The sequence below is a fragment of the Eulemur rufifrons genome, chromosome 15, assembly GCF_041146395.1.
Source record: "Eulemur rufifrons isolate Redbay chromosome 15, OSU_ERuf_1, whole genome shotgun sequence".
Taxonomy (NCBI): domain Eukaryota; kingdom Metazoa; phylum Chordata; class Mammalia; order Primates; family Lemuridae; genus Eulemur; species Eulemur rufifrons.
Window position 1 is genome coordinate 8647066 of NC_090997.1, and position 25396 is coordinate 8672461.

The 25396-nt window shown below is 55.1% G+C and overlaps 1 protein-coding gene across 1 annotated transcript in view; it reads left to right on the plus strand.

Moving 5' to 3' along the window:
- The first annotated feature begins 3155 nt into the window (after positions 1-3155).
- The window catches only part of GLP1R (glucagon like peptide 1 receptor), a 35571-nt gene continuing 13330 nt past the window's right edge, over positions 3156-25396 (plus strand). Inside the window, exons 1-6 of the mRNA XM_069488321.1 lie at positions 3156-3233; positions 10373-10469; positions 11591-11698; positions 19042-19160; positions 19520-19626; positions 25180-25333. Of these exons, the coding sequence (XP_069344422.1) occupies positions 3156-3233; positions 10373-10469; positions 11591-11698; positions 19042-19160; positions 19520-19626; positions 25180-25333 (663 nt within the window). The remainder of the gene's footprint in view (positions 3234-10372; positions 10470-11590; positions 11699-19041; positions 19161-19519; positions 19627-25179; positions 25334-25396) is intronic.

Here is a 25396-nt window from a genome sequence, read left to right on the forward strand (position 1 = left end):
AAGCTGATGGTGGCCCACCCTAGGGCCACTGGAGAAGCCTTGGGCATGAGGGTAAGTGGCAGGTCCCAGAGCTCTGGGCTGCAGAGGAGGGAGCCACCGGGGCGGTGCTCCCGAGACAGGCGGCCAGAGCTGGAGCCCGCATGCTCTGCGCTGCCACAAATGCAGCCGTCTGGCGGGAGCTTCTGCACCAGCTGTGGGGGCAGGAGGACCTGGGGTGAGTGCCAAGTCTGCTCTTAGGAGCAACTTACTTTTCATCCCTGAACCTCGGTTTCTTCATCCATAAAATGGGCATCAAAACACTCATAATACTGGATGAGATCAGTGTACACCAAGCATTCAGCAGCTCCTGGTCAGAGTGGAGGCTCAGTAAGTAGTAGCTATGGCTTTCTTTTTCAGGGTTATTAACAGTTTAGCAAACAGTGTTCCACCCGTTCAAATCCCTGTTCTTAGGGAGCTTATCCTGGCCTCTGCTCTAAAGAGCCTCAGCAAGGGGCCTGATAGCAGTGTGGGTAGAGGAGAAAACTGTATTCTCGAGTACACACTCTGTCCTAGCATCGGAGCAAACGCAGAGGCTTCCGAACCCCCAGATGTTAAAAAGAGAGACTGGCCCTGTGGTCCCCAGATACCCTCATATGCCCACTGTCTTCAGCGGGGCTCTCCCAGGAGCAGACTGTAAGATGAGTATTTAAGAACAAATAGTTTGCTTGTATTTGGGAGGTGACCCCAGGAAACACTAGTCCCACACTGTTGGAAAGTGAGACAGGCAGGAAGGAAAGCCAACACTGGGTGCACGACTGAGCAGGTGACCTCTGTGGAAGCAGGGGGTCCATCGCACTGGGGACCTCTAGAAGGCTGTGGCACATACCTCTGAGCTGTCCGATCCAAGGGACAAAAAGCTGGGGTATTCATCCACCACTCCCGTCCCCATGGCTGACAGCTGCTCCTAGGGGCTCCTACCCTGCACTCGCTGGACACAAAAAAGCTCCTCCCAGTCCGAGAAAGCCCCTGGCCAAGAGAAAGTGGTCTTTTAAGTGCTGAGGGTGGGACTTCAATAGCATCTGCTTATCACAACTGTAATACAAATGACTCAAATAATTACTTGTTTATTGTGTCCTTCTTGCATTAGAATATAGTCACTCTGCAGTCAGGGACATCATCACCAATTGTATTGGCAGGACCTAGCTTAGTGTCTGGCATGTGGCAGGTGTTCAATTCATTTTTACTAAATAAATGTAATCTGGAAGTTGATAAATTCATGGTAAAGACCTCAGTCCTGTCTGAAAACCTTCTCTTATCTCCTTCTTTTCCTCTCTCTTCTCCCCACACCAACCCTGATGTAGCAGAGCCTGAAAATTGTTTCCCCGTATCTTTCTTACTGTTTTCTTTTTCTGCCTTCTAGAGTATAAAAGTCTCAATATTTAGCCTTGCCCATGAATGCCTAGAATGAAGGATACTTTCCCAGCCTCCCGTGCATCTAGGACTGCCCATGTGACTGAGCTTTGACCAGCGGATGTAGGATTGATGTGGATGGCAGCCCTTTCATGATGTGCCTTCATGGGTGGAGGTGCATTCATCTTCTTCCCTTTCCTTCTTACTGGCTGGAATTTGGATGCCGTGGCTGGAGTTGGAGCAGCCACCTTGGAGCAGTAGGTGGAGGCCTTGGACCAGAGAATGGTGGGACCTGGGAGAGCCAGGCACTCTGGTGATCAGGGAGCAGCCACTCCAATGCTGGGCCGAACCTCTGGCCTTGCTTTACGTGAGAGAACCCTTGATTATGCTGTTGTTATTTGGGGTAGAGTTTTCTGTCACTCAAAGCTGAACAACCTAATCCTAGTTGACACACAAAAGGTGCCTGTCAGACTGACCTCTGGGCAGGGAAGGGAACAAATGACCATCAGGTGGTGGAAGTGGAGCTGGCAGGAGACGGGGAGAGGGGGCTCTCCTGCCGTCTGGAGCCTGTGGCTCCCGCACTGGCTGTCTCCCTCCCTGGGCTCAGACGGGTTCAGCCCCCCTCGGGACACGGAGAAGGTCTGTCCTCTTCCCCAGGAGCAGCTGCTCTCACAAAATCCGTTTCTCTTTGGATGATCCAGACATGCCCCGTGGCAGGTCCAGGGCTGGCTGCCACCGTGACCCACATGTGCTAACAGTGGCCTCAAGGTTCTTTGGAGGGGGATCCTCTGTTCCCACCCCCACTTCTCAAGCGCATTAGGGAGGACACAGCCAGTGCCCTCTGAGCATTCCCTCCCCACTTGCTGTGTGTATGCAGGGAAGCTAAGAGCTGGGTGCACGCAGCTCTCTGCCCTGACTGTGTGGGGGGTGGAGGGGGGGGAGGGACAGAGGCGGGTAAAATGGAGTCTCCGCCAAGCAGGGAGACAGAGATACAGGAGGCTCAGAGAACAAACAGCCATGGGTACAAGAGCAGGAGGCTGGGGCTGCAGAGCCTGCGCAGGGAAGCTTCCTTTCTCCCTGCCGCAAAGCCCTGAAGTTCCCAGATGGAGGGGAACCTTTAGACCCTTCCGACTGTCATGGCTCTGTTGTCTCATTTGTCGTTGTCTCCCCAGGCCCAACCTTGACTCGTCCGTCCGAGGCCTGCCTTCAGGACAGAGCCTGAGCATGCGAGGACCCGGGGAAGGGTAACTCCGCTGCTCTTTCCTACCCGTCAATCGCCCCGCGGCAGATGCACTTTCCAGGAGTGATCTGCTGAGCCGCGTGACCTTGGACAAGTCCCATCCGTTCCCCGGGCCACACTTTCTTTCCTCGGGTTATCCCGAATAGGCAGGCGGAGGGAGGTTTGGGTTTCCCGAGCTGGGGAACCTGGAAGGAGATTGGGGTGCGAGCGTGGGAGGCGGGCCGCTTGTCGCTGAAAGCTGGCTGGTGGCCGGGCTCCTGCGCGTCCTAATCCTGAGCCGCGCTCGTTCGGAGCGCAGTGCCCGGGACCTCCCTGCCCGAGACGGGCCGAGGGGTGCCGCTGGGCTGGCCCAGGGGCCTCAGCCGCCTGGGACGGAAGACCGGGGACCCCGCCCGGCCCCTCCCGCGGGCGGGGCGGCCCCGTGTCGGCTCCTCCCCCGCCGCCAGCCGCCTGCCGCCCGCCCGGGGTTAGTCGCCGCGCGCGGTTCCGCAGGTGGCAGCGATGGCCCAGTCCTGAACGCCCCGCCATGACCGGCGCCCCCGGCCCGCTGCGCCTGGCGCTCCTGCTGCTCGGGGCGGTGGGCAGGGCCGGCCCCCGCCCCCAGGTGAGACCCGGGACCCCGGCAGCAGGGCGGGTGGTGGCGCTGCGGCTGCAGGCGCAGTGTCCTGGCAGGGGCCGCCAGGACTTGAGCGAAACTCCGCGACCGCAGGCGGGGGGATCTGAAAGCCTCGGGGGGAGTAGGGACTGGAGAGTTGGGTGTCCCTGGGCTGGGCGGCCGAGGTGGTGGCTTGGGCCACGGGTGACTCCTGCAACCCCAGCGAGGCGCCCACTTCCTCGCCCCGCGGGCCGCTCTGCCAGGGCACCAGCTGGCCCGCGGCCGCCCTCGCCGACTTCTGCGCCGCATCTCCCTCCTCGCCACACCACTTTCCCAAGTCCTTCTCCTCCTGAACCCCTGACAGCGGCCTCGGAGCAGCCCGTTCGTCCTTCTGCACGGACGTCCCCCACCCCACACTACGCCCCGGACCCCTCTCCCGCGGTGCCTCCCCCACGATCGTCCGCCCGCCCGATCAAAGACCCTAAGAAGGCTCTGGAAGGGCTGAAAGGGCCAGGGTGTGCAGACCCGGCGGCTCCTTACCCCTCCTCACCAGCCTGGGGCACAGCCTTTGATTCATAGTCCTGGGGACCCTGCAGTGGCAGCTTGTCCTTCCCAGTGACCTCCCAGATGGAACTTGAGCCCCCATTCCCAGCCCCTGCAGCAAACAGGCAGCCCCTCTCTCCTGTCCTCCCTACCTTTCCTTCCCCCGGGGCTCTAGAGTTGGGGGCAGTGGTCAGTTGCTTTGGGAGAGGGGAGTTGTCCAGAGATGCTGGGACATGCTTGAGCAGAGCAGTGGCTTGGGTACCCTGTCCTGCTCAGGAAACAGTCTCTTCCTATCCCCTCCCCACTCCTACCCCCAGACATAAAGAACTGAGGTCTTCAGGGAGTGGCCTGTATAGGCCTTGATATTTGTCCCAGGACAGGTGAGAGGCAATCTGCCCATTGCCTTGGTGAGGTCAGACTCCACCCTGGCCGGGAATCCAGACGTGGACAGATGTGCCTCTCAGTTAGGGTGTCAGCACATTTTCTACCCCCAAATTCTGTTTCAGACTCTTCCTCTCCCAGTCCCTGTTCCCCAGCCCAGCTACTGACCCTAGCCCCAAGAGACACCCTCCCTCCTTCTATGGCCCCTTCCCCACAGGACTTTGTCTTTTCTGGTGTAATTGGGATCGTTTGGGGGACAGGGATGGGGGCAGGACTGCAGACCCGTTACAAGTTCTCGCTCATCTTTACCTCTTCGTATGCGCTGGCTGTGGGAGGCTCTGCGTCCGGGTCCCATCGCACCCCAGACCAGGTCTGCAGCTCCGGTTGGGATTAAGGGAAGAAGGCAAAAGGAAGACAAAAGCTTCTGCAGGTTACTGGTCTTCCCGAAGTCCCTGTTCTCAGTTGGTGTCGGGACCTTGAACCTGCCCTTTCCTCTGATCCCCTCTCATTCCTCAGCCCTAGGCCTGAGGCAAAGGCTGAGTGTCCTGGGGCCACGACAGGACTGGTGGGCAGAGAAGGACAGGAGGAGACAGGCCCTGAGCAGGGTGGAGCCCTGAGGGCATGCTCCTGGTGTGGGGCACCGAGCATCCCTGGGAGCTTTGAGGACAGACTGCAGTAATTATGACACAACCTCATGCATGCCTGTGACACTCTAAAAAATGGTGAGTTTTGCATTTTATTTTCTGTCCATGAGGTCAGCAAGATTGGTGTTGCTGATGGGGGCATGGACGCTCAGAAGAGGGTTCCGGTGTAAGGTGGCCCAGCAGTTCAGGGGCAGGGAGGAGCAGGGGCTGGGCTCGCTGCCTAAACCTCCCAGGCAGGCCGGACTGGAGGAGGAGCTCTGGGAGTGGGCGGCACTGGGGCGGGTCTGGGAGGCTGGAGGCGGCCTCCCTGCAGGTAGGGGATGGCAGAATTGACTTCTGAACAAGGTGGCCTAGGCCACTCCTTCATTGTTGCTGGGAAGCCCACTCCCTCCCCCGTTTCTTACCTCTCGCAGGCCCCCATGAGGGAGCTGTCTACTGAAGAGACAGGCAGGCCTTTGACACCCAAGGTTAAAGCCAGATGGAACTGGGTTCAAGTATCAGGTCTGCTATTAGCTGGTGATCTTAGGTAGGACACTTGTCCCAAATCTCAGTTTCCTTGTCTGTAAACAGGGATCGCAAGTTCGAACACAGGGTTATGGAGAGGACTGCGACACTGACACCCTGAAATGGCAGCTTTATTCACTGGGGGAACCTGACCCGTTTGTCCTTGGGAATCTGGACGTGTTCTCCAGGACTGCGGGGGGAGGACCTGGAGAGGGGCTGTCAGAGGCCCCTGGGCCGCTAGTGAATGGCACTGGGGCCCAGCGCTGCGCCTTGGTCGGCGTGGGCTTTGTTCCGAGCTGGGCGCCCTCCTGGACATGGACCCAGGGTCGGGGCCAGGGCAGGAGCGACCAAGAAACCACATCCTGCCCTCGAATGCCTTGTGCTGAGGAAAAACAGGCCTTTCCTGAGCCGCAGCCTGGCCCTGGGCAAATTCCTGTGTGTGTGTGTGTGTGTGTGTGTGTGAGATGGAGAGGTGCTGACATAGAGACAGGTAGAGACAGACCGGGGGAGAAGGCCGTGGGCTGTCTGAGCCCCCGTTTCTCTGTGTACAGGTACGTGACCCTGTGTGTGACAGTGTGCTTGTGTGGCAGTGAGTCCCTGTGTGGGCAGCAACATGTAAGCGTGCAGTTGTGTGTCTGACAGTGTGTACGTGTTTGTGGCCCTGTGTGTGATACTGTGTCTATAGGGGGTCTCGGTGTGTGTGTGTGACGTCGTGGTGTATGAATGGGTGTGTATGCTGGTGTGTGTCCATGTGTGTGGGAGAGAGAGTGTCCTTGTGCTAGAGTGTCTACGGCAGTTCCTGTGTGTGTGTGTGTGACAGTGCGGGCTAAGTGCATCAGTCACGGGGGGTGAGTGTGTGTGTGTGCTGGGGCAGTGGCTCACCGTGAGTGTGTGCCTGGCAGTCTGTGAGCCATTGTGCGTGTGGGAGAGACTCTGTGTCAGTATCTCCGTGTTAGGAATATGCTTGGTGGCATGTGTGATGCTGTGTGTGACAGTGTATCCACATGAGAGGTCTTGTGCCTGTGAGAACGTATGTGCAGTTTTCTTTTTTAAAAAAATCTTTATTTTTATTGTTTTCTAATAGAATTACTACCATGCTGAATGTATGTGAGTTTTCATCGCCCTGCCCCTCTGTTCAGATATCTAAAGCCCTTAAGGAAAAAAAAATGAGGTTGAAGAGACAGCCCCACCCTGCAGGTGATGGAAGGCATGACGTGGGCTCTGGGAGGTGACAGAGAAGGGAGGCTGGCGTCCGGGGACCTGGACCTGGCTGGGGGAGCCCTGTGTGTGGAGCCCTCCTTCCCCCTCCTGAGAGGCTGTCCCCACTTTCCCTGCCCCAGCTACCCGGAGAGGCCAGGATCTCTTTCTTCCTTCCCCTCAACCAAAACAGTCTCCAGAAAAGGAAAGAATCTGACCCACTTATCCACACTGAGAAATAGAGGGGCCTTTCAGGTTGGCAGCCAGTCTTTGGAGAGGGAGTTCCTTCCCGGGGCGTTGCTGCTCCTCTGCTCTCCTTCCTCCCCACGGTGCCCACTTGCACGGCTCTGAACCGTCAGAAAGATTTTCACCTACGTTATCTGGTTGGGTCTGTGCAGTAACTCTTTGAGAAGAATGATATGCCCATTTCACAGATGAGGAAACTGAGGCCCCAAAAGATGAAATGTGTCCCATCGGTCCCACATTGACAGATAAGTCCTTGGATTTAAACCAAGGACTTGCGACTCTCTGTCCAGTGCTCTCTTCTGCAGACCACACCACTCCCTCCTGGTGTCCTCTTTTCTCATCTCCTACTTCCTCTCTGGACTCCTGAACCTGAGGGATGCCCCCTCTCTGTAACCTCTCACCCGGGCCTTGTCCCCACTTGCCTTCATCCGCCTCAGAGAGATCCTACGAAGCCTGGCAAGCTCTGATTCTAAAATCTGCCAACCTGCCCTTACCATGGCCCCCGCCCTGCCCTGCTGCCCTGTGCGGGGCAGGGACATCGGCACTGTGTCCTCCCCACTGCCCGGCACCCTCGGCTTTGCTTCACTGAGCTTGGGGCAGGGACTCCTATGGCGGGAGGATGGAATGGGGGCTGCCGGGCAGAGCCTTGCCCTTCTTCACAGGGCCTGGGGTCCCAAGCCTCCACCCTACTTGGCTTTGCCATTGGCTGTGGCTCCTGCTGGAAGATGCCACAGATTAAGCAGAATGATCCGTCCTTGGGCATGAAAATACATTCGTTTTCTCCTTCTGGGAGTTTGTTGATCCTAGAAGTGAGGGAGGGTGGGGCCCCGATTCCCAGGAAGCCACTCTGAGAACGGCTGCCACTGGCTGAGCACTTGCCATGTGCCGGGCCATCCTAAGCGTTAACCCGATCCCCACAGCCACCCCGTGGGAACTGTCATCGTTCCCACTGGCACCTGCAAGCTGAGGCCAACAGTTAATGCTCTTGCAACGGTCAAGAAACTAACTTATGGGTGAGCCAGCCCGGCCCAGATCTGAGCCCAGAGCTAAGGCTGTTCAACCCCCGCTGTGTTAGCCGGGCACCTGGGCCCTGTGGCACTGGGTGGCCCCCCGCCTCATTTTCCCAGCCTTGGCCCACATCAGAGCCTCCTGTCTGTCCCAGCTCTTGCAACCATTCTTGTCCTGCCCAGAAAATCCTCCTGAACACAGTCCACAGCTTTCCTCTGCTCACTGGAGCACTGATGTTCCCCGCTGTGCGCCTTTGTCCCTGCTGCGCCCTCCTGCTGAACCGCCCAGCGTCTGCGGCCCAACCTCCTCCCCCCCCAACCCCGACCCCCGCCCTTCCCACAACTCCCACCTTACAGTCCTCGGAGTTCCAGAGCTCTGAGCCTACACTGAGCCCTCCCCAGCCACTCCCTGAGCTATTCCCCCGGGGTCTCCTCTGCTCTGTCACTTGTCCTGCAAAGCATTTGAGCCCCACTCCCAAGTAGCCCGAGGACTGTCTCCAGCCAGGGCTCTGTCCATCATCTTTGTATTCCCCGGGTTCCCCTCCACCCACCACACCCAGACCTGAGGCGTGAACACCAGGTGTGGGAGAGGCCAGGGGTCTGGGTGATTTGTGCTGTGTGTGCAGGCAGGGGCGGGCTGAGGGCTCAGCCTGTGTGGAGACCCTGAGCTGGTGCCCCTAACTAAGGGGGAGACACGGCCCTGTCCTCAGGGACCCCAGTCTGAGGGGAGACACGGCCCTGTCTTCGGGGAGTCCCAGTCTGAAGATAGTTTTATGTCCACAGCTCTGTTCAGAGTAGATGACAATGTTGCCTGTTTGACCACGCCCTGGGACAAGTGTGTGTGGCCAGGTTGGACTTCGTGGTGCTGTCCTTAACCTGTTACCCCACTGGGGGACTGCTGGCTTCCACGGGCTTCTTTGTCCTCGCTCCCTGCCCCAGACACACCTTCTGCCCCAGTTCCCAGCAGTGACCTTGCTCGTTGCCCACTTTCGTTCTAGAAACAGAAATCGAGGGGGATTTCTCCCTGTCTTTCTGCATTCAGGGCCGGGAAGGAAGAGACCTTTACCTGGAGGAAGACACAGAAGGGAGAGGGAAAAGGGGGAGGGGAGGTGGGGGTTGATCCACCAGGACTTGCTCTGGTGAAAACTGTGCCACCCCCTCAGTTGTGGCTAAAATCACAACACCGCCTTTGCTGTTGCTGTGTTTGATTTCTTGTTTTTTTTCCCCCCAAACAAATACATTTGACCTTTGCCCTCAGAAAAGCTCTGTCCTTGGGGTAGCCTCACCTGCAGCCCCAGCACACTCTCTGAGGATGTCACTGGGTTCAGAGTGAGCTTGGCCCCCTCTCTGGGGCGTCCTGTGCAGCGAGGGATAAGCATGTGGCGCCCCAAGTCTTCATGGGGAGGTGTCTGATAAAGCAGCGTGGACCAGGGCAGGATTGCCCAGAAACTGGGTCCAGCAAGGCCTGGCGGCTGCAAGTCAAGGGTGCAAGCTTCTAAAAAGAAGCTGTCTCAATTTCAGCACACGTGTACATTTTCATGATTTCAAAAAGTGAAATTTTGTTTTAAATTATGTATAGGTCCTAAATTTTATACCCGGGGCTCTCTGGTCATTGCAGCCTCTGCAGCCTCTAAATGAGGAATATTAATAATCTTTAAGGCTGTTCAGGAAAAAAAAATAAAAACAGAAAAGAACCACAGTCCCAAGACATATATCTGAAGGAAGTATCCGAGAGTGTTCAGAAGGAACAGTTCTCAGTGGGGTGGGTCTATTTGGGTCTGTGTGCTCAAAACCCATTCCGGCTACCTTACCTGAAAGTTGAGGTTCACATCTTCCTGCTCACAGGTAGGGGACCCCCTCCCACTGCGGGTGTGGGCGACTTCGGTGTTTTGGAAGCTTTCTGACCCCGTCACCCCACGTCCTCAGGACTCCTCCTTCTGGTTGGGAGCCGGGCCGAATGTTTGGTCTGGGTAGTTGTGTTAGAGGGGAACGCAGGGGGGTCGTGTTGCCCTCCTAGGTAAATGAGAGCATTTTGCAGGAGGAACGCTAATGGTGGCTCCGAAGGCCACCTCCCCAGCCCCTAATAGTCCCTCATAGTCACTCCTGTGGTCCGGCCTTAGCTCTGCTTCCTGGGGTGCCGTGTGCCTTAATTGAGTCCCTCTCCCACTCTGGCCTGTGTGTCCCCTTCTAGAATTGTGGAAAGTGCAGCAGGCAGGCTGACCAGGCCCCAGGAGGAGGCAGCCCAGGCACCAGCGGAGCCCTGGGCCCTCGGGAGGTCTCCCTCCTCTCCTAGCGAGGTCGCAGGAGGCCAGGAATGGGACCCGCGCTCTCCTCTCCCTCTTCACCACACGCCAGCAAAAGGGTCAGTTCGGTGGACACTTTCTGGGTGCTCGTTACACATGGAGCTGTGCCCCAGTCCCCTGGACGGGTAACGATGTGAAAGTGTCCACCCGGAGCCCCTAGGTGGCAGCAACTTGTCCTCGCCCCCTTTCAGAGCTGGCAGATGCCTGGTGGAGTTTGGGACTCTAAGGTGCCCCGGACACCAAGACACCAGGTGTGTGGGGGTGAGGGGGCAGGAGAGGGGCTGGCCGGACCCACAGGTCCCCCATCTGTGCCCTCCCACCAGGGTGCCACTGTGTCCCTCTCAGAGACGGTGCAGAAATGGCGGGAATACCGACGCCAGTGCCAGCGCTTCCTGACCGAGGCTCCGCCTCCGGCCACAGGTGAGTCCCGGTGGGGCCCTCCCATCAGTGCCCCCCACCTGACCAACCCCTGGAGGGCTCTGCTGGCCCCCAAGTCCACGGTCGGCATGATTTCTGTCTCTAGGACACCACACCTGCCTGCTGCCTCCGTCCCCCGTTGTCCCAGCTGTCCCCTGCAAATGCCTTCCTGCCCGCCTTCTGCCTACCAAACATTCTCAGGTTCTTCAAAGCCCAGCTCTAACTCCTGCTCCTGCAGAAGACCTTCCCCCCGACCCACCCACCCCCCACCAGCCTCCAGCTCCCGCGGCTCAGGGCGGCCCGGCCTTTCCAGTGTGTGTCCTCGGAGTCCCAGCCTGCGCGTGGGCTGAAGGCCCAACAAACATATTTTTTATAGGAATAAATGTTTCAGGGCACTTTGGGGTGGTTTAAAGAGCACAGGGCGGACCTGGGTTTGAATCCCGACTCTGCAGTTATAACACGGTGACCTGAGGAAGGTTGTCTCGGCCTTGTGAGCGACCATTGCCCTCTGATCTGTGGGGCGTCATTTAAAAATAGGCCTGTAGGGACTGTTTATTGAGCACTTACTATGTGTAGTTATCTATGTAACAGGCAGTCCTTATCTCCACAAAGCCCTACAGCAGCGGTCCCCAACCTTTTTGGCCCCAGTTTCATGATGGAAGACAATTTTTCCACGGACGGCGTGGGGGCGGGAAGGGGGAAGGCGGAGCTCGGGTGCCGTGCGAAGGATGGGGAGCTGCTGTACCTCCTGCTGTGTGCTCCCCTCTTCCCAGGTTTCACGGAGGACAAACCGGGTGGGGGCTACAGGAGTGGGGGTGGGGGGCAGCAGAGCTCTGTGACCCAGTCCCTAAAAGGCCTCGGAGCAGGGATTGGGGACCGCAGCCCTACGGGGCAGGGAATACCCCATTTTACAGATGAGAAAACAGAGACATTAAGTAACTTGCTCAAGGTCCTGCTACTGACTAGTGGCAAGAGCCCTTGCTTGGCTCCTGCTGGGTAGGGAAAGCGCTTGGCATACAGTCAGTGCTCAGCAGGGGTTAGCGGAATGCAGCCTGGGTGTGGAGGGGAGGGGAGGGCACGCCAGGCACAGGGAGGGCTTCAGAGACTGTTCCCCCTGCCCCCAGGCCTGTTCTGCAACCGGACCTTCGATGACTACGCCTGCTGGCCAGACGGGCCACCAGGCTCCTTTGTGAACGTCAGCTGCCCCTGGTACCTGCCTTGGGCCAGCAGTGGTGAGAACCCCCACCTTCCCTGTATCCCAGAGGCCAGGCCAGGGTGGGGGCACTGTTTGCTTTCCTCTGAGACACAGCCCTCCCCACCTTGGGATGTCTTTAGGCCGCTTAGTGAATGGTCTGCCTGCCTTCCCTTGGGGGGTGGAGGGGGGGGTGGGAGTGATTGGCAGTGACAGGTGTCAGGATGGCCTGAGGTGTAACCTGCGCCTGGGCCTGAGGCCTGTGCTGGCCAGTGTGGGGGGAGGAGGAAGTGTGTGTCTGACTTAAGAGAGAAATGTGAGCCCCTCTGCTCCAGTAGTCAGGAAAGAGGCCAGGTGGGGACAGGTCCTGGCGTGGAGGTTGGTACCCAGGGCGTCATTGCTCCGATGTACGTGTGCGTGTGTATGTATGTATGATGCGTGTATGCAGCTGGCCCTTCCCTGGCAGGGCATCTTCTGACCCTTTAGGAGCTTGCTAGGAGCAGGGACCAGGGTGTGGGTGGGCTGACCAGGCCCCCCAACCTCAGGGCCCCCCCAGCTCACGCCTGCCTGCACTGAGAAAGGTGTCACTGGGTAGGTGGAGGGTCACTGGGGCATAGAGACCTGCAGAGACTGCAAGGGACCCCTGACTGGAGGGTAGTTAATGTGCCCCCGCATCCATCCCAGCACCCCCTGCTGAGCCCAGGCCAAGCCAGTCGCCGCGGGGGCTGATAGGAGATGAGCACCCTCGCAGCAAAGAGCCCGGGGTCTCCATAAGGGGAGAGAAGACATTTCTTAGAATAATAATAGCTGATGTTTATTGAGTACCTACTGTGTGTCAAAGCCAGCCTGTGGTTATACAGAGTTTTACAGATGAGGAAACTGAAGCCCGGAAGGTTTAAGTCACTTGTTCCAAATGACGTGGTAAGCGGCAGATTTGATTTGAGTCCAGTTCGTGCTCTTACCATTGTGTCTTGAAAGGGCCTGAGCCCAAAGAGAAGGTGGCCCCAAAGCAAGTGTGAGCATGAGGTTATGCTGAGGGGAAGCCAGGGAGTCTTCCTGGAGGAGGTGGCCTGGTGGGGCCTGGCGTGAGTTTCACCTCTGCACGCAGGGCTGAGGTCACAGGTGGTCCAGGCAGCTCTGCTAAAAAGACCGTCTCCTCCACCCTCACTGCACACTCCCCGCTCCCCAGGGTGCCCTGGCAGCGCCCGGGCCTGGGAGGGGCAGGCACCCTGGTAGGTCAGGGGCCCTTACGCACGCAGCGTCCTCTCCCACTGCCTGTTGTGAGCACTCTACATACGTGCGTTTGTTTAATCCTTACAGCGGTCCTCTGAGGCAAGTGTTCTGATCACCCTCCCATTTTCAGATGAGGAAACTGAGGCGCAGAGATGCTAAGTGGCTTTTCCAAGCTCAGGCAGCTAATGAGTGGCAGACCCAGGAGTCTGGTTTAGAGTCAGTTGAATTGCTACACTACAGGCTTCCTGGGGGGAGAGGGGTGTGCCCATGTGTGTGGCTCTGGCGTGGAGACAAGAGAGTGGCATGGGTGACCTCTGGCTGGCATACCTCTACGGAGGGCAACGAGCTGCCTGGCCTCTCCCTACGAGCACTGCAATCTAGTGGTTCTGCTTGTAGGTGGCTGACTGGCTGTGTGAGCAGAAGCAAGTTTCTAGACCTCTCTGTGCCTTGGTTTACTCACCTGGGAGATGGGATAGAGCCAAATGACACAGCTGTGGGGAGGATCGTAGGTTCTTGAAAAACAGTAGCTGCTGATTTTTCCCGCCTGCCCTACATACCTCCCTGACCTCCTGCCACACACCTGCTCTCCCTGCCTTCCAAAGATTTGGGACTGGCTGCTCGGCCAGCCTCCGCTGGGCCTCTAGACCCCAGGGAGCCAGGCGCAGGACAGGGCCCATCATTCAGCAATAAGCCGCCCCCAGCTCTGCCTGCTGCTGTGGCTCCATCCATCACCTTTAATTTTATTTGAGCAGGAAATAGGTCCTGGTGGTGCCCGTTTATGAGCGAACACGGTTTTATTGCTTTCTCCATGAAGATAACGGCCGCCGCACAGGCCCCCTGCCAGCCTTCTCCCCTCCCCACCCCCCGAACCACCCGCCAGGCTCATTTATTCTCTTTTTTGACACTTGGAATCACCCACTCTGCCTCCCCCTCCCCCTCCCTGAGTTAGGGACCCACGGAGACGCCACCGCAGGCTCCGGCAGTGTGACTGCTGTCTCTGGCCTGGCCTGGGCCCTCCGGGGCAGAGGCTGCAGGTGTCCCCGACCCCCACCCAGGCACCTGGAAGCAGGAAGGGGGCGGTTCTGGCACTTTCTTGGGTGGTCAAGGGAGTAGCCTGTGGAGACGCTTCACAGTGTGCCTTGGGGTCGTGGAGAAGGAAGGGGGTTGTTTCAGGCAGGGGCCTGGCAGCAAACACGCTGGGCTGAGAATCTGGAGAGAATTTAACTGGGGCAGCGGGGTGTCCTCTGTAAGAGGCTGGGCAGGGTTAAGGGACCAATAGGGTGTGTAAAGCACCAAGGACCACAACTGTGGAAAGCTTTATCACCCCTCGACCTGAGTGGCCAGGGGCAAGAATGGGGCTGGGGGTCCCCATGAGAGCTGGCGCCACAATGGAGTGACCACCCAGGAGGGCTGTGGCCACAGAGGGCAAAGCCACGGACAGAACCTCGGAATCCAGGCAGGAGGGGAGCAGGGGAGGGTGCCCAGCCTCTCTTCCTTCCGCCCCCCATCTTCTGCCAGTGCCTCCCACTGGGCAAACCCAGCCGAGACCAGGGAGCCCGGGGGAGGCTGTCCCAGGGCTCAGCCTTCTAGGGCGCAGAGCAGAGGATGGGTGATTTGAGAAACAATTAGATACGAAATAATTACCAGAACCCCACGCTGGGTCTATGGCAGGAGCTAGGGATACCACCAAGACCTTAGCGGGGGGTGTGTGTGTATGTTGGGGAGAAGGGGTGACCCCCTCCGTGGGGCTGCAGGGGTTGGCTCAGCGGCCCAGGCAGTGGTGCTGAGGGAGGTCAGAGCCACCTCTTCTGCCCAGGGTGTGGCATCAGGACGCCTTCCAGGGACAAGTGACACTGGGGCCAGATCTGAAAGAACAGGCAGATGCAGAAGGGGACCCTCCAGGGAGGGAGGACATCCAGGCAGCACCTTGGACATGCGGCCAGGCCTCAGGTCTCAGAGCTACAGTGTCCCAGGGAAGCCAGCCAAGCCCTTGAATTCTGACCCCTCCGACTGAGAATTGGGACTGAGGATCACGCAGAGAGGGCGGGAGCAGATGAGTCGGGCAAGGAAGATGCCCGGAGGAAAGGCTGGTGCGGACAGAGCCTGCGGCCGCCTGAGGGCCCTTCAGCAGCCTCATTACCCACAGCGCCGACCTGCCCATTACACATCCCCCGTCAGCCGCAGCCTCCTGCTCCCTGTTTGTTAGCCGGTTCTGCTTCCAGGAGAGTCATAAAATGCTTTCAAAATAGCCTGTAACTCACAATTCCTGGAAACTCTGCCAGGTGCCTCCCCTGAGTAACGTTGAGCCCCGGGGGCTTTTATGGCAGGCCGGGGCTGCCAAGGGGAAACTGAGGCCTGAGCTTGGCCCAGAGGAATTCCGGCTGAAGTGGAGTCACAATCTCCATTCCCAGCCGCAGGAAAGGAGGGCTCCTTTGAGAAATCTGGGGGAGGGAGCAGGGCCTCCCCTGTAGCCATGGTTTGAAGACCTACTATGTGCCGGGCACTTCACAGGCCTTATTCCCTGGGAAGTCATTGCAGTTCCCGTTTTACAGATGAGGAAACTGAGGCCCAGGAAGGTGAAGTGACCTGTCCAGAGTCCCACAGCTGGTTGAGGGCAGAATCAGGCTTTGAACTTGAGCCTGCGTAGTTCAGAAACCGAGCTCCTTCTACGTCCCCATGCTCCCCGTTACCCTGCTGCCCGCCCCAGAGCCCATGCCTGCATTTTGGGCCTGGCCTGTGACCCTCATCCCTCCACCTTGGGGAGGCCTGTGAGTGGCCTCTCCGAGTCTCAGCTTCCGCATCTGCGAAATGGGGCCCCGGCAGTCCTTGCTGGCCGCCCCGGTTGCCAGGGTGCGGGAGCTAATGGATTCACGAGCAGCGCCTCGCAGCCCTGAGTGCCAGCGGCCACGTGGAAGGGCGGCTGTTAGCTTGATTACAGACGCCGAGGCAGTTTCCGGGAGGGGAAGTGTTTAATTGGGGGTTTTATTTCCAGCACCAGGGTCTGACTTAATGAAATATCCCTGGGCCTCCTGGCATGTGGCTGCCGGCTGCTCCCTGTGTTGACAAGCCCGGAGCCAAGGCCCGGGCTGTGATTTGCCAGCTCCGCCCAGGCCAGATAAAGCGGGGCTGATAAGTAGGGCTATGCCCTGACCCACCCACCTCCAGCCAGGATGGGTGTCTGGGGACCAGGGGCCCAGCCAGGAACCAGGCCTGGCTTTTAATATTTGATGCTAATGAAGGGTAATTGGCAGACGCACAGGCTCACTGCCTTCCCGGGGACACAGTGATCCCTTGACTCCGTGCCAGCAACGCACACATCTGTGCATGCACCACCTCCCCACCCTCCAGCTGGCCCTGAGCACAGGGCCTGGGTATGGTGCAGGCCGCCCGGGGTCCACATTGGCAAGGGGACCTGCCTGGGAGGGGACTGAATGTCGAGAAATCCAAGCCCAGAGCAAGGGCAGAGGGGAAATGGCATATGGCCCTTCTTAGTTTTTGGCGCTAAGTTTGGCTGCTAACTTTTGGCCTCTGGGGGAAAGAGCTGGGGGTTTGAATCCTGACTCTGCTCCTTCCTAGCTGGATGTTCTTAGGCAAGTCACTTGTCTTCTCAGAGGCTCAGTTTCTTCATTTGTAAAATGGGATTAACCTACCTTGTAAGGTGTTACGATGTTGAAAGATGTCAGGCATACAGTGGGTGTTCAAAAACTGATTCTGTGAGTGCACAGACAGTGGAGAAAGTGTGTAAAGAGCATGTAGAGAGGGAACCTGCAATTATGGACTGCCTACTGTATGCCAGGCCCTGTACCAGCTGTGGGAAGTGGGTCCCTTTAGCATAACACTGCTGCTGTATGAGTCCTGAGAATGGGTGGTTAGGCGGTTTGTGTGTCCAAGGCTCCGTCACCTTGTCCTCGCCTTTCCCCGGCTCCTTGGCCTCCCTCCTCTCTCCCCGCTTCCTCCCATCAGAACAGGCTGCCAGAGCAGGCCCTGACACCAGTCTCATTCCCCATGGGGTCAGCCCAGGGCCCCATCACTGCTCTTGGGGATATCTACAGCCCGAGACTGGTTTGGCTTCACGTCAGAAGACTTGTGCCCTGGTGGAGAAGCTCAGGCATCCATGCAGCAGATAAGAGAGGAGCTGTTCAAGTTGCCAAAGTCAGCCCAGTGCCTCCCCTCCCTGCCCTTGTGGGTACGGCTGGCTGTGCATACACGCAGTAGAGGGGACCCGGACACCGTCATTCCCCCTGCTGGAAGATCTGCCATTAGACTGTCAGGTTTTTGTTTCTCTTCTAGGTAAAGTCTCTTTTAAAATGCAGATTCTTCCAGGAGTAATGCTACAAGCTGGTCCATCCCACCGTATTACCAGATAACTCTGTTTCCTAGAGAGGGACCTGGTTTGTTTGTAAAAGCAGCTGGGAGGGAGGAGAAAGAAGAACAGGGAGGCTGCACTGTGGCTGGGGATTAGGGTCAGGGAGGGCAGGGTCCAGTGACAGTCCCTGAAGTTCTGGCAGTGCTGGCAGTGCTGGAAGGGGACTGTCACCAACCCTGCAGTAGAGGGTCTCCCTGCCACAACAGTGTGTGGCCGGAAATAGAGCCTCTGGACTAGGTGGCTGTTCCTGTCCTGGGTCCCTGCAGGGTAGGCCCTGGGCTGCCACGCTCCCTGTCTCACACACACATGCACACGCACACATGCACACGCACACATGCACACATACACGCATGTGCGTGTCAATGAGGCCTCTTCCCAGGAGACCCGGTTCCAACTGCCGTCTCTCCACTGGAAGGGACACTGACTGCCCCTGCCCGCAGGGCCCCTGGTGCCTTCTCCATTCTCCCTCCTCCACTCATGCTGTGCCTTCTGGTCTTTTAGAATTTTAAAGCCAGGAGACTTTCTTTCAAAGTTCCTTGGCTCTAGCTTCCTGCCTTGATCCCGGTGCTCCCCATGCTCACCCCAGTGCTGTGCCCTTTTGTCCCGGTTCCCAGGCTGTGGTGTCAGACTTAAGTTCTCCTGCAGGGAGCTAATGAATGAGGTGTTTCCTCCTGGGCACAAGGAAGCACCTACCTCTCTAAGCCTCACGTGAAACTGGGGCCACAAGCCACCCATCTCCCGGGCTAGGTGGACAGCGGGACCTGGTGGGGGACTGCCAGGGTGAGGATGGGCGCAGGTGACGGCTGCCTCGCTGCTCGCTGCTGGGCCTGTTTGATCTCTGCTGGTTTGCGTTTATGCTGCTCCTTTCTGAGGGCTGTTTTGCTTTTTCTATGAGAAAAACTCCCCGAAGCTGGGGACTGGGCGGCCTCCGTCAGACTGGGAGCGCCCTGGGGGAGGGGCTGGGTGTCTCCCCATGCGCGGACCGGGAGGTCTCCAAGGGCAGCCTTCCCAGGAGACCCGGCCTATGACTAGGGGCTACTTGAAGGTAGGCGCTGGGTCCCCCCCCCTTTGCAGGGAGGATCTCCAAGGCCAAGGCTGTACGTGAACCGTGAGGCTGGGCATTCTCTTTAGACTGGGAGGTCCTGGAGGGTAGGTCTGTGTCTCCCCCATCAGGCTAGGGCTCCCTGAGGCAGGGGCTGCCTGTCCTCCTTTCTCTCCGGAACCCAGTGCCAGCTTTGTCCCCAGGTTCTGCTCCCCAACCCAGGGAGTGTGGGAGGGGGTGGGCACTGAGTCCCGAAAGGCAGAAATCCTAGCGAGTGACTGTGGGGCTGGCGGGACTCCTGCTGTGGGTGCCAGGCCTTATCTGTAGTGTGGCCTGAGGCTGGAGGCAGGGACGTGGACCCCGCTATGCTCCTCTCATGTCTCCTGGCAAAGATGTGGATTCACTGAACTGTGTCCTGGGGTGACTGAGAGGAAAGGCTGATGGTGGGGCTGGGAAAGTCTTACCTTGGTGACCCCCTGTCCTCCTGGGCCAACAGGGTATATGGCAGGGGAGGAAGGCCCGGGGTGTGTGTGTGTGTGTGTGTGTATGCATGTGAGTGTGTGTGTGCATGTGTGTGTGTGCATGCGTGTGTGCAGAGGGGAAGAGGGTGTTACTAACAGAGAGGGGTCAGTCCTAGAGGAGCAGGGGTGACCCCCAGGATGGGGAGGAGCGAGGGGCGTCTAGCACTGGGCAGGCTGCCCGACCCCGGGCCGAGGCTCAGCTGCCAGGTCTCCCCGCCCAGTGCTGCAGGGCCATGTGTACCGGTTCTGCACAGCCGAGGGCCTCTGGCTGCACAAGGACAACTCCAGCCTGCCGTGGAGGGACCTGTCGGAGTGCGAGGAGTCCAAGCGAGGGGAGAGAGTGAGTTGATGAGGGGTTCTGAGCCAGGGAGGGGGGATCAGGGTCTCCGCTTCATTGGAGCAGAGACCCTGAGCTTCTGGCAGGCCCTGCTCTGGTCATCTCATCCATATGCCCAGCCTCTGGGGACTTTGCATGTCACACTTTCTGGACAAAGGTGGTTTGCGTTCACCTCTCTGGTTTTGGAACAGGGCCCAAGAAATCGAAGAACCATGGCCACAGGGAATTCTGTTTCTTGGTTCTGCTATCCCCAGCGGGGCCCAACTTGGAGCCCCAGCTCTGCCCCTGCCCCATGGGAAAGGTGAATGTGGGAAGAGGGCCATGGGCTGTCCACGTACACTCGTGTTCCCTGTGTCACTCAGAGATCCCCAGAGGAGCAGCTCCTGTCCTTGTACATCATCTATACCGTGGGCTACTCACTCTCCTTCTGCGCACTGGTCATCGCCTCGGCCATCCTCCTCGGCTTCAGGTAAGGACACCTGGACCCCTAACTCCCCAGGCAGAGCAGAGGACCACCAAGCCAGAGTGACAATGCAGCAAGTGCTTCTCTCGGGCGCTGTCCGGAGAGCCATCACCGTAGAATATGAGGGCCAAAACACAGGATCCAACACTGCGTACTTAGTCTAATCCCCACTGTGCAAGTGTGTGGATATATACTGCAAAAAAGAAAAACACACACACAGACATCAGCACCCCCTAAAGACTTAACAGGGGGTGGAAGGATATGGAAAATCCCGGCAAAGCCTCTCCAGTGTGTGTAACTTTAATAATCAAGAGTCCAGGATGATTTTAGAAAAGATCTCAGGGATCAGAGATCCTGCTCTCCTTGGAGCTTGTTGGCCCCAGTGGGAAAGTTCTTTAGGTCTCACCTAGATGAGAGGTTCCTTCCAGCCTAGGGAGACCCTCCCTCTGCACATGGTAGGGGTGGAGCGGAGGGGCAGGATGCAAGGAGGGGAGGGGTTCTGAAGCAGTCAGACCTCGGGACACCAGGCAGCAGGAGCAGGACGGGCAGCATTTCCCCTCCCTCCTTCACGGCACCTGGCACCGACCTGCACACACGGTGCTCAATGAATGCGTTCACTCTGTGAATATTCTCCTTTTTTATTATGAAGTATTTCGAGGTTCAGAGATAGGACTGCCATTATGGTCGCTCACGCGCACGCCATCCAGCCTGAGAAATGACACATCCCAGACGGTTACGCTGCGCTGGGTTCCCTCCCTGATCCGCACCTCTCCCTGCCCTGCCCCCGCCAGACGTAGCCTCTTAATGTGCCCCTTGTAATTCCCGCACGTTTCCTTATACTTTTACCACATTCATGAATATCTGTAAAAATACATTAAAAGGTTTTGTGTCTTTTTAATAGCATGTTGTACATATTTGTCTTAGTCCATTCCTGCTGCTATAGCAAAATACCTTACACTGGTATAAATAATAGAAATGTATATCTCACAGTTCTGGAGACGAGGAAGTCCAGACTAAGGCAGCAGCACATTTGGTGTCTAGCAGGCTCTCTGCCACCAAGATGGTCCCTTCTTGATGTGTCCGGACGTGGCAGAAGGGCAGAGGGGTGAAAGGGTCTCACAAACACCCTCAGTCCTCTTTTGCAAGGCACTAACTCCACTCTTGCGGACAGAGCCCTCATTACCTAATCACCTCCCAAGGCCCCACCTCTCAGCACTATAGCATAGGGGATTAAGTTTCAATGTGAATTTTGAAGGGACACAACATTTAAACCCCAGGTCCCCCGAAATTTATGTCTTTCTCACATACAAAATACATTCATTCCATCCCAATAGTCCCCAAAAGTGTTCTCATTCCAGCATTAACTTTAAAGTCTCAGTCCAAAGTCTCATCTAAATATCATGTAAATCAGGTGTGGGTGAAACCCAAGGCACAATTCATCCTGAGGGAGAGTGCTCTCCAGCTGTGAACCCATGAAATCAGAGAAGCCATGTGCTTCCAAAATGCACGGTGGGGCAGGCATGGGATAGACATTCTCATTTCAAAAGGGAGAAATAGGAAGGAAGAAAGGGATAACTGGTCCCAAGTAAGTCCAAAACCCAACAGGGCAAATAGTGTTAAATCTTAAACTCAAGAGTAATCTTTGACTCAATGTCCTGCCTTCCTGATACACTAAGGTGGAGGTTGGACCCAAGGCTCCAGGCAGCTCCACTCCCACAGCTTTGCTGGGCACGGCTCACGTGGCAGCTCTCCCAGGCTGCATTGCACGCTAGGGGCTCTCCCATACCCATAGTCTGCTGGTCATTGTTCTAGTGGGGTTCTCAGTGGTGGCCCCACCCCTGTGGAAGCTCTCTGCCTGGGCCCTGAGTATCTCCAGGACATCCTTTGAAATCTAAGCTCCCCCAGCTCTTGCACTCTGTGTGCCTGTAAAGTTAGTACCATGTGGACACTGCCAACGTTTACTGCCTGTGCCCCCTGGAGGGGTGGCCCAAGTCGCACCAGGGCCTCCTTGAGCCACATCTGGGGTGGCCAATGAGTGCCGCACCAGAATGCAGGGACAAAGACCCGAGGTGGCCCTGGCAGTGAGTCCCAAGGTCTCACAGTGCCTTTGGCCCCTTCCCCAAACCTGCTCTGTTCTCAAGGCCCTGGCACTCCGGGCCTAGGATCTCCGAAGTGCCTTCGGGGTCATGCTTCCGTTTTCTGGATGACTAGCACCTGGATTCTTCTATCCATCTTATAAAATGTTCACTTGGCCACAGCCTTGATATTCTCTCCTGAACATGCTTTTGCATTCGTTACAACATGGCCAGACTGAGAATTTTCCAAATCTTTAAATTCTGCTTCCCTTTTAATTAGAAATTTCATCTTTGATTTCTCTTTTCTTGTATTTTACTATAAGCATTAAGAGAAGCCATGCTACACCCTCCACACTTTGCTCAGAGATTTCTTCCACCAAATATCCTATTTCATTCCTCACAAGTTTCTCCTCCCACAAAACACTGGGACACACACAATTCAGCCAAGTTATTTGCCACTTTATAACAAAGATGGCCCTTCCTCCAGTTTCCAACACTGTGTTTCTCCTTTCTGTCTGAGACCTGGTCAGAATGGCCATTACTCCCTGTTTCTACCATTATTCTGTTCACAACCACTTAATCTCTAAGAAGATTGAGACTTTCCATACAGCTCTCATCCTCTGAGCTCTCACCAGAATCGCTCTTTACGGCCCATTCATGGCAATGTGGACTTTTTCTAGCCTGATTCTCCAAACTCTTCCAGCCTTTGCCCGTCACCCAATTCCAAAGCCACGTCTGCATTGTTAGATATTTGCTACTCCAGCACCCCACTCTCAGTACCAGTTTCTGTCTTAGTCTGTGCCTGCCATTGTTACTCTTAGATTGGGTAATTTATGAATAATAGAAATTTATTTCTCACAGTTCTAGAGGCTGGGAAGTCCAAGATCAAGGCACCAGCAGGTCTGGTGTCTAGTAAGGGCCTGCTGTCTGCTTTCGAGATGGTGTCATCCCAGGGCAGAAGGGCAAAGGGGCTTGCAAACTCACTTAGGCCTCTTTTGTAAGGGCACTAATCCCATTACTGAGGGCAGAGCTCTCATGATCTGGTCACCCCCTAAAGTCTTTACCTCTTAATACTACTGCATTTGGGATTCAACTTTAACATGAATTCTCAAGGGACACACATTCAGATCTTTTTTTTGGTCCAACATGTTTTTGTGAGATTCATTCTCGTTGATGAAAGTAGTTCTATTTCATTAATTTTAACTATCATTCCACATTCCATTGTATGATACAGTACAGTTAATTTATCTGTTATCCCTTTAATGGACATTTGAGGCATTTTCTGTTTTTCTTTCTGAATTATCAACGTTAGTACAATGAGCATTCTTACCTATGACCCCTTGTGCATTTCTCTGGGACAGGTACCTAGGAGTAGAATCGCCAGGTTTGAAAACCACCTGCTTTTGCAAATTTACTGGGTCCTGTTAAGTTGCTCTTCACAGTTGTACCAGTTTGGCCTTTCACCAGTAAGAAAAGAGAGTTTCCTTTATTTGACATTATCACCAGTATGTAGTCTGTTCAGACACACTTGCTAATCTGAAGTGTGTGAAACCTCATTACGATTGTAATTTGCATACCCCTGCTTCCTAGAGAGAGCAAGCATTTTTTCATGATTTATACTGTGAATTGCTTGCTCATACCCTGTGCTTACTTTTTTATTGGCTTGTTTGGATTTTTCTTTTTCATTTTAAACATTCATTTACATATTCTGGATACTAACCCAGGATATACCCTCTTAGTCTGTGGCTTATTTTTTCACTCTAGGGTGCCTTTTCTGCACAGAAGTTCTTAGGTTCAATGGAATGAAATGTATCAATTTTATCAATTTTGTACTGATAAAATTTAACAATAAATGTTACCAATTGCCAAAATTAATTTTATTAACTGATTAAAAATTATCAATTTTTTCCAAAGAACAGAATTTTTATGGTCTTATTTAAAAAATCTTTCCTTACCTTAGGGTCATAAAGATGGCCACCTATATTTTCTTCTAAAAGTTTCAGAGTTTTGTTCTTCCCAATATTTCTTTGATCTACCTGGAATTTATTTTTGTATATGGAGAAAATAAGGAATTTAATTTGATTTTTCCATATATACTATATATATATATATATATATATATACACACACATATATAATTCCTCAGTACCGTTTATTGATAGCCTATTCTTCCCCCCTTGGTGTGCAATGCCTACTCTATCACGCAGCGAGGTTTCGTGTGCACATGCGTTGGCTTCTGTCATCTGCATTCTTTTCTATTGGTCTATTTCTCTGTGTCCATCCCAAATCGTGGTGCCTGAACTACTGTAGGTTTATTAGAGGTCTTAGTTCTCATATAGCAAAGGCCTTTACTTTGTGGTTCTTTAGGAGTATCTGGACTATTCTTGGACCTTGACTCTTCTTTATTAAGTTTTTAAAGTTCCATCAAAAAATATTGTTTTAATTTTTATTATAGCTGCATTGAATTTATCAATTAATGTGGGGGAGGATTGACCCCTTCCAGACAGTGAGTCTTTCTATCCGTGAATGTGGTGTATCTGTGTATCTCCCTTTAATTTAAGTTTTCCCTAATGGTTTTAAGCAAGTTTTATAATATTCTTCATAGAGATCTTGCCTGTCATCTGTTAGACTTACTTCTAGGTAGTACATTAAAAATGTTACAAATGAATTATTTTTTAAATTTACTTTTTAATTTTATTGCTGGTGTACATAAATATACATATCAGCAACCTTGCCGAACTCTCTTATTAGTTCTAATAATTTGTAGATTCTCTTGGATTTTCTATGACGAAAATCTATCATCTACAAATAATGACCATTTTGCTTATTTCCAATTCTTACATATTTTTTCTCTTGCCTTATTATAGTGGTTAGGATCTGTAGCTATAAATATTGGATAGAAGCGATGATAGCAGACATCCTTATTTTGTTTCTGATTTTAAGGGAAATGGCTCCACATTTTCTCAGTTACGAATGAGGTTTGCTCCCAGTTAGGTAGGTAGTCTCTATAAGATTAAAAAATGCCCTTGTATTTCCAGTTTGCTGTGCATTTTTACATGAAAAGATATTGAAATTGTATCCAGTGCTTTCTGAATTCCTACCATGTGCTTGGCCCGGGTCTGCCTCTGTCATGAAAAAGCGAAGCAAAGTCCCCACTGGGGAAACTGATCCTCATGCATAAATCTCTTTGATTATGCATGACTTTGTATGAAAGAACATGCTGCAGAGAGAAGGCTAGAATACAGGTGGGAGACGGGGGCAGTGACTACACCGATGAAGGCTTCAGAGAGAGGCAGGACTTGAATTGAACAGAGGATTTTTAAGGTTATGGGGACGAAGGGCATTCGCAGAGGAAGGAAAATAGGAAGAAGCACAATCCCAGAGCCAGAAGCATGCCTGATGCGTGTGTCAGCCTGAAAGCTGGGGCTCGCAGAGCAGAACTGTTGGCCGTCTCGCCACGGAAGGGCCCTGCTTTCTCCCTCAGACACCTGCGCTGCACCCGGAACTACATCCATCTGAACCTGTTTGCGTCCTTCATCCTGAGAGCCCTGTCCGTCTTCATCAAGGACGCCGCCCTCAAGTGGATGTACAGCACGGCCGCCCAGCAGCACCAGTGGGACGGGCTCCTCTCCTACCAGGTGCGTGCTGCGTCCCGGAGGGATGGGCAGGCGGAGGAGGCTTGGGACGGGAGGGCAGGAGCC